This window comes from Sesamum indicum, linkage group LG4, assembly GCF_026168435.1.
Source record: "Sesamum indicum cultivar Baizhima isolate 11 linkage group LG4, ASM2616843v1, whole genome shotgun sequence".
Classification (NCBI taxonomy): domain Eukaryota; kingdom Viridiplantae; phylum Streptophyta; class Magnoliopsida; order Lamiales; family Pedaliaceae; genus Sesamum; species Sesamum indicum.
This window is the reverse complement of record NC_142660.1, coordinates 13,857,876-13,870,130: the sequence shown is the minus strand read 5'-3', so window position 1 is coordinate 13,870,130 and position 12,255 is coordinate 13,857,876. Positions and strand designations below refer to the sequence as shown.

Genomic DNA, 12,255 nt, shown 5'->3' with positions numbered 1-12,255 from the left:
TAACCCTTCAATGTTTAGATTAAGTCCAAAAGGAGAAAGATTTAAGATTGAAATGCTAAAATTTTCGAACTGTATGATTTCACGTAAATCCCAAATTTAAAAATGATGTGTTGGTCATGACGAGTCCATTAATATTAGGATTTTGATCAGATCAGGACTTAGTTAGAACAACCCAAAATAAACGATGTGAATGCAGAGATGTCTGCAGTTTAAAATTCAGCTGGGAGTGTAGGTCTTGATACAACCTTCAAAAAATTACTCACATTAACAGTAATATTTGTAACTCAAATCGAACATTACACAAAAGTATACAAAAAACTAATTCAAATAGAGTTGCTACTTTGATCGTTCTCTCCCTATCATTATAACCAAATTTTGAAAAAGGAAAAAAAGAAAAGGACAGGCCAATGAATAGAAAATTATTAATTATAGATAAATCATAAAAAAAAGGTTGTGTTCATAATCTAATAATAATTAAAAGTGAAGAAGTGAAGTTGTGGAGACTGGCCACGTATACACACACACCCTAAACTGAATTGAAAAGGAAGTTGGTCAGCTCTAAAAAAAATAGGAAAGTTTGCTTCATAAGTCCAACAAGTTGGTTAGCAAGTACCTGTCTATCTGTGTATTGGTTCACAAGTGATGTAATAAAAACAATTGCTTAGCCTTTGGGGTACTCAGTGGGGTAAGTACCCTTTAATTGGATATTAAGACGTGATTATCTAAGATTTAAGTCAACGCGTAATTAATAATATGTATATATATATATAGGTTAACTAATAACTAACAATACATAATTTATGAGAGAAGGTATTATTATTAGTACAATATTAGTTGTTAAGTGGAGTGTTAATATTAATTAACGTGAGAGTTTAATGCAAACACACATATATTTTATTTGTATATATATATATTGCTTAATTATCAATGAAGTCCATTGAACGAAGAATAGAATTTGAGTGTATAGTTTTTATCTCCGAAATCATTAGAATCTTAATGTATAATAGTGCCTCTAAAGACATATTATCGGAATAAAGTTATCAATTACACAGGATCAGACTAATTCTTAGTAATATATAGAAATATGGACTATAGAGTGTCGCCCTTAATTTCTAATTGAGCATATTACAACTATCTCTTTTAAAATTTGATATAATTACAAATACCTCTTAAAATTTAAAAAATTGCAAATACCTCTTAAAATTTAAAAAATTGCAAATACCCTCTTAACCCATAAACAACAAACCCTATTTGAAAATAAAAGTCATGAGTTAATTATATAGATACTTTGTTTCTTCAATAATGATGATTGGCACATAAAATATTGTGAGTAAGATAGATGTATGTATAATTAAGCAATTGGATGAGATGAGTTAGGAAAAGAAATGATATATTAATGAGAAAAAATGAAAAGGGATATATATGTATTTGATGATGCAGAAAATTGGAGTCATGTGAGTAGAAGATTAGAGCATGTTCTCTAAATCAAAGCCACAGACATATCCACCGCCTTTCCTTCTTCACACACATTTAACACTTCCCTCTGCCTGTTTTTTGTATGATGATGATTATGAGTAGAAAATGCATGAATTTTAATGATTTCTGCCAGCAAACTTGAGAGATTTTATCATATTCAGGAATCAGTATAGATATGAATTTTGTAGATTACGTTTAGTTCTTTTACCTGTAATCTAAAGTTCTAAATTGGATAATCAAATTATCAACCAGGACACAACTTGCAACCATACCTCCCCCCCCCCCCCCCGAAGAATACATCAAGAAATAGATATGACTGAATAATTTATAAAGTGATCAGTTCAATTAGGAAGAAAATCATTGGGAACATAAAAAGCTTTGTCAATTGTATATGAATTCCAGCGTAATAATGTAAATAGTATGAATCATATCAGGTCAACAGAACATAGGTATCATTTACTTTGATATGATGAAGTATCTGCTGGTTTGGATTCGATATGGTTAAATGCTGGGCTACTGGCAGTGAGTGGAAGACTATTCAAACGAACTGCATTCTCAACTACAAAATCAATTTGAATACTTTCTTGAAGCAGTTTGTGATTGGAGCCCCTATTATTTCGGGCACTTTAATCAATGGATGGTATCATGCATCATGAAAGCAAAAAAAGATCAGCAATCACAGAAGTATCACAAAATGGAGTTTATATACAATGGGTTAGGTGTTTGTTTGTCAAGAGCCTAATGAGTAATGTTCTTAGCTAGGATACATTGTCTGGTGAACAATGTGGTTAACCGGCATACACACACATACAAAAAAGATTAAGATTTGTCAGTAAAATCTGCAGCAGACAGCAGCTTGCTTATGTGATGCAGAAAACTGTAAATAATCAAGCTGCAAGAAAATATGCGACAACTAGATCAATACGCATGCTGAAGAACAATGACATATGCAGACAAACTAAAATGAGCATGTTGACAGATAGGTTCTTCATCACAGTATTTTATAAAAGGAAAGAGCAATTGGAAGGTAGGGGTATGACACAATCTATTCTCAAAATTCTATAATAGCTTAAGTGACTGCCCAGGAAAACCAAAAAGCAAAAGATGAGACCTCTAAAATCATAAGGAGAAGAATCTAATAGGAGAGAGAATATCATTGCTATGTGGCATATGCAAGTCAAGAACACTGCAGATGAGGATTTATGCGAACTGTCTCTTGACAGCAAAGTGTAGAAAATGCAGAGGTTGATTAGATTGACTGGATTGAGCATCAGAAAGACTAGCATAACATTATTTTGATACATTTACTTCACAGGCATATCCTGTAACATGATCTGGACTAATAACCTTTAGGGAATAGAGGACTGTATCCTGACTCAATTTTGTCAGCCACACCCACCAATTATCTAACAAAAACTCGAGGGAAAATCGAAGTTATCAGTGAAACGCGAAAACATGGATTGATGATTTGAAGCTGCCGGTGGTTTATGAATAATTTTATTTTTAATCCTCCATACAAGACATCAGGAAAAAATATAGTGCTCACCTGATAATTGCAATCACTTGTTTTGTTTATTTGTCACTGTTCTCTGCACAGTAGAGACACCATCCACGAATTTTGTCCGGAAAAGAACATTAGCATTGTTAAACATTCCTTCCTTTAGTGAAACCACAATAAACTGCAAAAGAAAACAGATGCTAGTGTTATCAGATATAATATAAAGGATGCATAAAAGGTGGTGAACAGTATGTTTGCTGGTAACATCTTTGATTGATATTTGATGCTCTCAAGTCCCAATGTTTCTCCTTTTTGGCTCCAAGATTGCCATTTAACAATATTGATTTGTAATTTATTGCAATATAGAAGCATTGGAGGGAGCAAGGAAAGCAGGAAAACTAACTTGGGAATGAGGAAAGTGAGTTTTAATCATCCTTCCAATGTTCTGTGTGTGACTTAGATCAAGAGCTGCATCAACCTGAGACATATTTTCAGAAAGATCAGCTCGGAGATAATCTGAATATATTTACCTGCACATAAAAACACTTTTGTATTTGCTTAGGAATCTAGTATCATGGTAACCACATGCCAACTGAAAGAGGTAAATTCTTGACTTCTTAAAACACACAACACCCCCCCCCCCCCGGCCCCAAAAAGAAAAAAGATGGAGAGAATGGATATCTTTAATTTCTCCATCTTTTTTTTGACTCATCTGAGCAGCTAATTTAGCAATGCCTAACAGAGACATAAGATGCTCTTAACGTACCTCATCCAGTATGTATAATGGAGCTGGTTTGAAAAGAAGTAAAGCCAAAATCAAAGAAAGTGCAAGTAGAGATCGTTGCCCTCCACTAAGCTCAGACAAGGACTGTTTCCACACACTCCCAAACGCAACCCGAACCTCTAAGCCATCAAGGAAGCTGCCTCCTTCAGGAGGTTCCAGTTTGGCCATTGTGCCCGGCAAAAGAGTAGAAAATATCGATCCAAAATCTCTGAATAAAGAGAGTAACAAATAACTACTTAACTAGCAATTATTATTATAATTTTAAGAGACAGAGAAAGCATCATAGTAGCAAGGTTAGGAAGACTGGAAATTCGTTATTGTTTCACGTTAATTGCAAATTGCAGACAACCTAAATTGAAAATGTGTACTGACTTGTTAACTTTAGCCCAAGTGACTTTAAGTGTCTCCTTCTTCTTCTCATCAAGCTCTTCAATAACCATCTTGATTTTTGACTTGTCATTCTATATGGAAAAATCAGCATAATTAACAGATATATTAGGAATAGTAAAAATTTTATCTTCAACAGTGCTAACCTCAATAATGTTCTTCTTAGATATCAAGTCATTGTACTCATCTTCAGCTTTCTCGAACATGGCCATCACCTTCTTATTCACTCTTTTCTCAAGGCTACAATAGGAAACGAGAAGAGGACAAAAAGGTCAGAGAGCGTCACTTTTCTATTTGGTTTCCACATTAAACCTGCTGTTTAGAAGCCAGTATAATGTATAAAGCACCAGTTATTTTGCTAGTTCTCACCCAGATTGCTCAGCTTGCAGTTTATTAAAGTCTTCCATAGCCTTGTGAGGATCACAAGACTCAAAGTCATAATCTGAGCCAACTCGACCAAAAAGTTGCTTCTCAGATGCAATCCAAACATGCTTCTCTATCAACTTCTCAACCTTCAAAGAACAATTTTTCTGTTCCATCTCCATGCGCTTGACCTACAGCCAAAAAGAGAAATGAGGATCAGCCGGCTAGAGAAAATAATTGAAGAATCAAAATCAACAAATTACCTCATTCTCCATTCTTTTTCTCTCTAGGTTGGCCTCACTAATTTTCTGCTGGATTCTCTGCTGCTCCTTGACAATACTAGTAATTTGTGAATCACATTCCTTGATCTTCTTACGAGCCATGCCGAGCTCAGATTGGACCTCATCATGATCTTTCTTCACTGAAGCAACCTGAAAAGGAAAAGGTAAAAGATTCAATTTCAGTTCTTCCAGAAAAACACTGATTATAGGATCCAATGTCAGTCTATAACGGATGTACCTTGGCTTTCTTAGAATCCAATTCCAAAGTAAGATCATTAATCTGCTTCTTTAAAGCTGCTAGTTGGCTCTCCAATGATATTTTTTCCTTTTGTACCGCCTCCAGTTCCATTATAAGCCTCTCTCTTTCATTCTCATGCCCCTAGAGAATATTACCAAAAAGGAACGAGGTTTCAAAAGTAATTTTAATTAACTACAAGCAAATAGAAGTTTTGACGGAGTCTACTTATGATCGCTAATAATAGTACTGAAGAATTTGCAAAATATCAAGCCAAATAAACTACCCTTAAACCCCAAATGAGTTTATTAGCCCTGTAAACTTAGCATGGGGAGTAGTATGGAAAAGAGCAAAATGTTTGTGTGATTATGACAGCAACATTTTATGTTATTATTATATGATAAATGAATTTGGCTGACAGAGTCTTTACCATTAATAATCAAGTTGAAAGAACATGATTGGTAATAGGAAGGTATGATGATGTTATATATAGCAAGTCCTGTTTTTAAGATGATATTATATATAGCAAGCCATCTAAAGATGAAACAAATAAACAGCAAAAAAGCAATTTTTGACAGCAAATGTGACACCGGATTCAATATTTTTCCATCGGGCTAGAGTTAACTTCACATTATCTGGCAATGGCTTCATAGTTTCATACATGCCGGTAACTCTTTCCAGAAATTTGGTGGGTGGATATGAGAAAAATCATGATCACAGTTAAAATAACAGATTAGCATTACAGTTAATTATTTATAAACCTCCAACAATTTTGTGATTAATGGGAAAAAAGAGAAATTCATTCTTTGACGGTTCAACTCACTTAGCCAGCATTTCAACCAATCATGCCAAGAAACTTCCAGCAGAAGTCATTTCCAATGCTTTAGGAAAAAATGGAAAGTATAGAATTCATGTCCTGTAAGCATCTTAAATACAATATTTGCCTTCAAACGTGTTAGGCAACAATAGAAGCTTACCTTGAGATTCTTAGAAGCTGCTTGCATCTGACTTTTAATAGCCTTAATCTTTTTCTCCAAATCCTTCAGTCTGCTTTCCCTATTTCCAGCATGATCATGGATTGATTTTTCAAGAGATGACACTTTGGCCACACATTCTTCATAGAGAAGTTTTTTTTCTTTGATAGCTGATTTCGCTTCTCCAAGCTCCTCCTCAATTCTCTTTACCAGCTCACCAAGCTATGTCATGAAAAAAAAGATACTGATCATTATGTGAAAGAGAATTAATCTTGATTTCTGGATAAAGTATAAACGACATCGTGGTTTAAAATGAAAAAAGCAGAGAACTTGAATTCTGATATTACATGGCTGGTACAGAAACTAAGATTCAACCTTATGATGCTCATTTTGCTTAGCCCTGTTCTCCGAGAGTGATAAATCATGTGATTTGAGTTCCAATTGCATCTTAAGGTCTTTGAACTTTCTTTGAAGGGGAAGAAGTTCATTAATCTGATACAAATGCATTGAAGAAGTCAGTATCTTTATCAAATATCACAAGCAATGTACATATTAAGTGTTATAAAGGAGCACCACTAATTTATGAAATTCACATTCCACAGGTAGAATCATAGACTTTACATACCAAACCCCATGAATTGAATAGCGCAGTTGCTTGATAGGAGCTGAAAAGTGCAACTGTCCAATTACAAATCCCTTTCCCACTACATGAAGATGCATGGAACTTTGATGATCATTTTTGAAGATTTAAGATTTAAAAATATAACAGCAAGATTACTTCATGAGGGTTTGCTTGAGAAAGTATGGGCAAAAGCAGATCTTTAAGTGATAAATATTAGCTCAAGGGATCTAGAGAAAGGAAATACTGATTTTAGCTTTGGAAGAAACAAATATATTTGAATATACTTGTCATGGGCTTTAGTGATCCACTCGAAACATACATAGGCAGATATCCAATCATTTAATAGATATCGATCTGATCAATAATTCAGACACACTTCTAAAATGATAGATGTTTGTCGTCTTGAAGAAATAAAACCAAAAAATGCTAATACAAAGAAAAGAATGTAATAATTATTTCTAATTACTTCACAGATTTTTTAGTATAAACTCTAGATAACAATCAGATTTATTGTTCACATTTGCTAATTCAGAAGAAGAGAAGTCTTGTAGTTAATGTCTGTTGAGTGGAAGTTAACTGATTCCTGCAGTCTATCTATGCCAAACAGGCATAAATATGCTCTTGAATTTGTCACAAAATGAAAAGGTGATGGAGGTTCAGAATAACCTTAGCATCAACTTCTGACAGGCGCTTCTGATGAAAAGAAAGTTTCAATTCAGCTTCTCCTAAAGCATGAAGCTTTCTCAACAGGTCGCCTCCACCTCTGAAATATGACTAGAGGTTTAGAATGTCTTTATGTTACACTAAAAGTAGAACATATAAACTGGTTCATAAAAGAAACCGTGTCGACAATATAATTCTAGCATAAGTTGGATGAGAGCGCAGGAAAATCAACTATCAAATAAAGCATATCACGACATACTTTCTACTACCACCAGTCAGAAGTCCACTGGGTTGGAAAATATCACCTTCCAGAGTCACACTTGGCGTTCCTGTTTCCTTGTTGAAGGCAACCTATAATCCAGCAAGTAATGAGATTATACAGAAAAAGAAAAGGAAAGAAGAGCATAACAGTTTCAAATTTTGGTTCCTCAAAAGTTTGCTTAGACATAGTTGGTAAACAATATCAAACATGTTGGATGCACATAATACAACTTAAAAGTCTTTGACTACATTCTTCTGGGTTCCACTACAAGACACTTCCTCCACTATCTTGAAAGTTAAACAGCAAGCTTCAAGTCCTTTTCCAGCTATTTATGCATTCACTGTTCACTTTCCTTAATTGGTCTTCGTGATGGACAAAGTCCACATGCCTAAACCATTGCAACATCTCCTAAACCACCTTAACAGTCTTATTTCAGGTCCATTCAAGTGTTCCTTTGATGTTCTTTGACAGCATCATTTCAGCTTGATGAAATATTGTTACTGTTATGAAACTCATATAACAGAATAGGTCCCAGAAGCTTTTGAATCCCTTATGGTAATTACACAATTAATTCTTCAATATTGTGTTCTCAGTTTCCTGGAATAAATAAAATCATCAAGATTTCTGACAATTCAGTTTCTCTAGCAATATGACATATAAATTAGGTTGGAAACAACAGTCTCATTAGGTCAAGTCGCTCTTAAGAGAAAAATCAATTCTACATCGGAAATGTGGTTTCAAAATCAATCACCAAATGGTAGGCTAGGTCAGTATCTATGCCAGTGCCACAAGAATCCTCGTCGCCAAAACTAAAATCAGCAACAGTGGCATTGCATGGACATTTAGGAGTTCCCATCAGCACCATTATTGTCAAAATTTTGTCTCATATTATGATTGCAGAAAAACCACACAGTTACAAAGATAATCAGTTTTCCACATTAACAGTTATCCTAGCAGCCACTTCTGAACCAATTACCTAATGGCAGCAGAAGGAGTTTAGTACAAGTGAATCAATAAGCAATAGAAACATCTAGTCCTATGTAAACAATTAGTATATATTTCATAACTAGTTTCATTCTCTAATCACTTGAGATTTTAGCAGCATGTAATGCTTTAATTGCAAGGAGAACTAACCCAAAAGTTTTTATGTATAGAAGTTATGAAGTGTGCATACCAGAACTATAACATAAATCATTAGCAAAAGCCACTTGAAAGTAATACCTGGTTAGATGTCTGTTAAGTGAACATACCTCTCTCGCAGCATCAATTGTTTTGCAAACAAACGTTGATCCAAACACATATTCCATGGCATTCTGCACAGTAGTAATATATCTCAGTATGTTGTCGATTACAAATGTTTGAACTTTCACATTTCGAAAAGTATGAATTGGAATCAAAATTCAGGCCAACATTGGTTTCAAGGAGAGAGCATTTTGAAGTTAGATGATATTCGAAAATGTTGGCATTCTTATTGTCTTGTTGCAAGAGTAACTATGAGTTAAGAAAAAACAGAGAAATAAAATTGAAAACCAAGAAACAAGTTCTTCATGCAAAAGCATACTTGCAGTTCTTGGTCATATCCAACCAGAGAAAGTGCCACTTCAGCATTGCCTTTTCCAACCTTAAGATGGGAAAAAACATTAGCTTTGATGAAATAGAGATAGATAAAAAAAAAATAAGAGAGGTGGATTGCTGCCTGACCAATTTAACAGCAGCAGTTTTAACTCTTTGTGGGACAGGATGGCTTTGAATCTTGTTCAGTGGAATGATTGTCACTCGTCTACGCAGACCACCTTTTTGAAGAAGTTGCTTTCCAGTATTTTCTGTATCTACAACAACATTAAACAACTTCCCACCAGCAGCAACCTACAGAAGATCTCAACATAACACCATAGAGCCTTGATATCACAAAGAAATACATGTAAATTAAGGGAATGTGGACAAGTAAACATTTGGAAAATTCTGTTAGCAACCTCTAAGGCAACCACTGCAGAGCTGTCCTTCACTTTAATTAGTTTCGCAACCACACCTTTCACCCTTGACTTATCAAAATTCTTTTCTGGATCATTGTAATTGAACTCAACATTAGCCAATTGTGAAGAAATTATTCGCACATCCTCTTTAAATTTCTGCACCATCTCTAACTCAGCTGTGCGATTCTGACATTTGATAGAAAAATTTGAGACAAGATACATATACCTTTCAACAAGGTAAGAGAGAGATTACCATAAGGGGAAAGCCATACCTTCTGCAGTGCTTCCATAATGTTCTCTTCATAGAAAAGAGATTCCAAAGCACTTTTAACTTCCTCAACATCTTTCCTCTTGACATCAAGCTCATTCTCTATAAGAGAAGCTTTTTCACGTGTTGATAATAGTTGACTTTTCTTCTCCTCCAGTTCTTTCTCACAATGGCTTACTTTTGTTTGCAACTGCTTCAACTCCGTCTCTGCCCTTCCAACAGCTATCTTGGCATCTGCAAGTTGATCTTCAAGGCACTTCTCTTCATTTCCACTGCTCTTACCTGCTACAACACCCTACAACAATTATTTACATCAGTGAAATAACTGCCACAAACAAGAAAGCTACAGTTAGTCTGAGTTAGATATTAATCCTGAAATTTTGAATACTTTACTTGGTACTCCTTCTCATGCTCGTCCAGACTCTTTGAAAGATCCTGAAAACTTTTCTTGAGATCTGCAGCACCATCTTCAGCATTTTTTACAGCAGCTGCCATCTCTTCTGCAGCTAGCTTTGATTCTTCAAGACTCCTCTCTATCTATATATAAACTAGATGCAGTTAAAATACAAACAATACCATTTGATGAAGTAAAGTTTACATAAATTGTACAAGTGAGCCGCTCCCAGAAAGGATATCTGAGCAGAAGTCTCTGTACCTTGGCCGCATTCTCTTTCTCAGTTCTGAGATTGTCTTCTTCATTTTTTAGCACCGAAGTTTCCTTCACCAGATCCCGTGAAAGAGCATCGAGTTTATCTGATAACAACTTTATCTCCCCACCCATGCTTGCTTCTTTTTCAGAACTCAGTTCCGATACCCGTTTTTCCATTCCCTGTGATTCCTCATGCATTTTCCCAACAGTAGCATCAATCTCCAAAATCTTATCTCTTATTTCTTGAACACATTGAACTGCATTATCTCTAATCTTTTCCGCTTGCACATATTCATAAGCAATACAAAACCTCTTTAGTCTATCCAACTCTGCATTTCCATTAGCCCATTGCATGTACTGCAACCTCTCTTTTCTCAACTTCTCCAGAGCTGGGAGTATTTCCTGGTCAAGGAGTTTGTCAATCTCATCTACCTTGCTCTGTTTCTTTTCTAGTGTTTTGAGAGCAGCCTCTTTTTTATTTTCATACATTCTTGTCCCAGCCGCTTCTTCAAGCATAGACAAGATTTCAGGTGGTTTCATATTTAATACTTTGGTAATGCGCCCTTGCATTATAAGAAAATGTGGATTATTCACGTTCAGCTGCACTGAGTGGAAAAGATTTTGAACACGACTAGGCTGAGCGAGGTGTCCATTGATTAAATACTTGTTCCTTCCGCCAACTACAATCTGCAGAATGCAATAGACAACATGTGCTAAACATGAGGTAGTGTAAACTAGAGTCACCTCTATGGGTATAGCAAGCAACGATTTTCAAACAAGTATGCAGCACTTCATAAATGTGCTAGTATAAGCTTTTGGCTATGGCAACATGTCAGTTGGTTAGCTGAAAAAACTAGAAGGGTTCTTGTTGAACTAAATCGAATCAAAATTGTTCCTAGACAGTGCAGATGGATTTTAGCAATCCATAATCTTGACAGGAAAAGTGTGTTTATTATCAGTAGGTCAGGGACCAAACACTGGTGTCACATAGACAGACTATTTGGCCATGCATGTGAGAGTAATCAAGCAAGAAAATTACTGGTCGAGACACTGAATGTTTTATATTCTCCATCCAAAGACCAAACACTGAAAACTATAATTCTGCTGGCAAACCCATTGAACAAAATCCCGTGAACTTCAACAAAATTTCACACAATCATCATAACTAATAAGCACGGCCATTTGATTGGAAACTGCAACTCTCTTTTACAAAATTCAGAGAAGAAGCTCACAAAGTGATGCAAATTAAGAAATACTAGCATAAAACATGTCGTGATAAAAACCAAAACACCACATTTAAATTTTTCTCCAAAAGTACCTGACGAGTTACTGTAATCTCAGGAGAATCCTCATACCCAAGAGGGCTTCGATTGCGATCCGAGTTATCAAAAACAATAGACACAGTCGCTTTCGTAATTCCAGCTTGGCCTTGCTTATACACCAGCTCCTGCAAATTAGAAGCTCTAACCTGCTGCAAATTGGTAATACCCAAAACAAAGCAAATCGAATCGAGGATGTTCGACTTGCCCGACCCATTCAGACCAGTAATAGCGTTGAAATAGGGGTCGAAACCCGGCACCACTGTTCTTGTCGCGTAGGATTTGAAACCCTCTAAGCAGATTTCCTTTATGTACATTTTCTTTTTCGGGGGGGGGAAACTGCGGAAATGGAACACTAGAATCGAAAATGAAGGTTTTGGAGATCAAAACCCAGGGAGAAATTTGAAGGTAGTAGAGAGAGAGGGAGAGAGAAGTGGGTTTAGATTTTGTTTGTTGAAGAGAGTATGAAAAGGTTTTGAATCAGTTTTGCGAGAGCGGGAA

At 35.5% G+C, this 12,255-nt stretch overlaps 1 protein-coding gene across 1 annotated transcript; it reads right to left on the bottom strand.

Annotated features, from left to right (window-relative positions):
* Nucleotides 1-2,143: 2,143 nt before the first annotated feature.
* On the bottom strand, nt 2,144-12,248 carry ATSMC2 (Structural maintenance of chromosomes (SMC) family protein). Its single transcript, XM_011078077.3, has 21 exons — nt 11,754-12,248; nt 10,442-11,122; nt 10,180-10,323; nt 9,791-10,081; nt 9,519-9,704; nt 9,247-9,411; nt 9,107-9,166; nt 8,796-8,858; nt 7,543-7,634; nt 7,287-7,383; nt 6,374-6,490; nt 6,002-6,220; nt 5,028-5,168; nt 4,772-4,939; nt 4,515-4,699; nt 4,292-4,385; nt 4,131-4,219; nt 3,741-3,966; nt 3,378-3,452; nt 3,023-3,155; nt 2,144-2,368 (listed from the first exon to the last, which is right to left on the bottom strand). The coding sequence occupies exons 1-20, from the start codon at nt 12,069-12,071 to the stop codon at nt 3,036-3,038; spliced, it is 3,531 nt and encodes a 1,176-aa protein (XP_011076379.1). The 5' UTR covers nt 12,072-12,248; the 3' UTR covers nt 2,144-2,368; nt 3,023-3,035.
* Nucleotides 12,249-12,255: the final 7 nt, after the last annotated feature.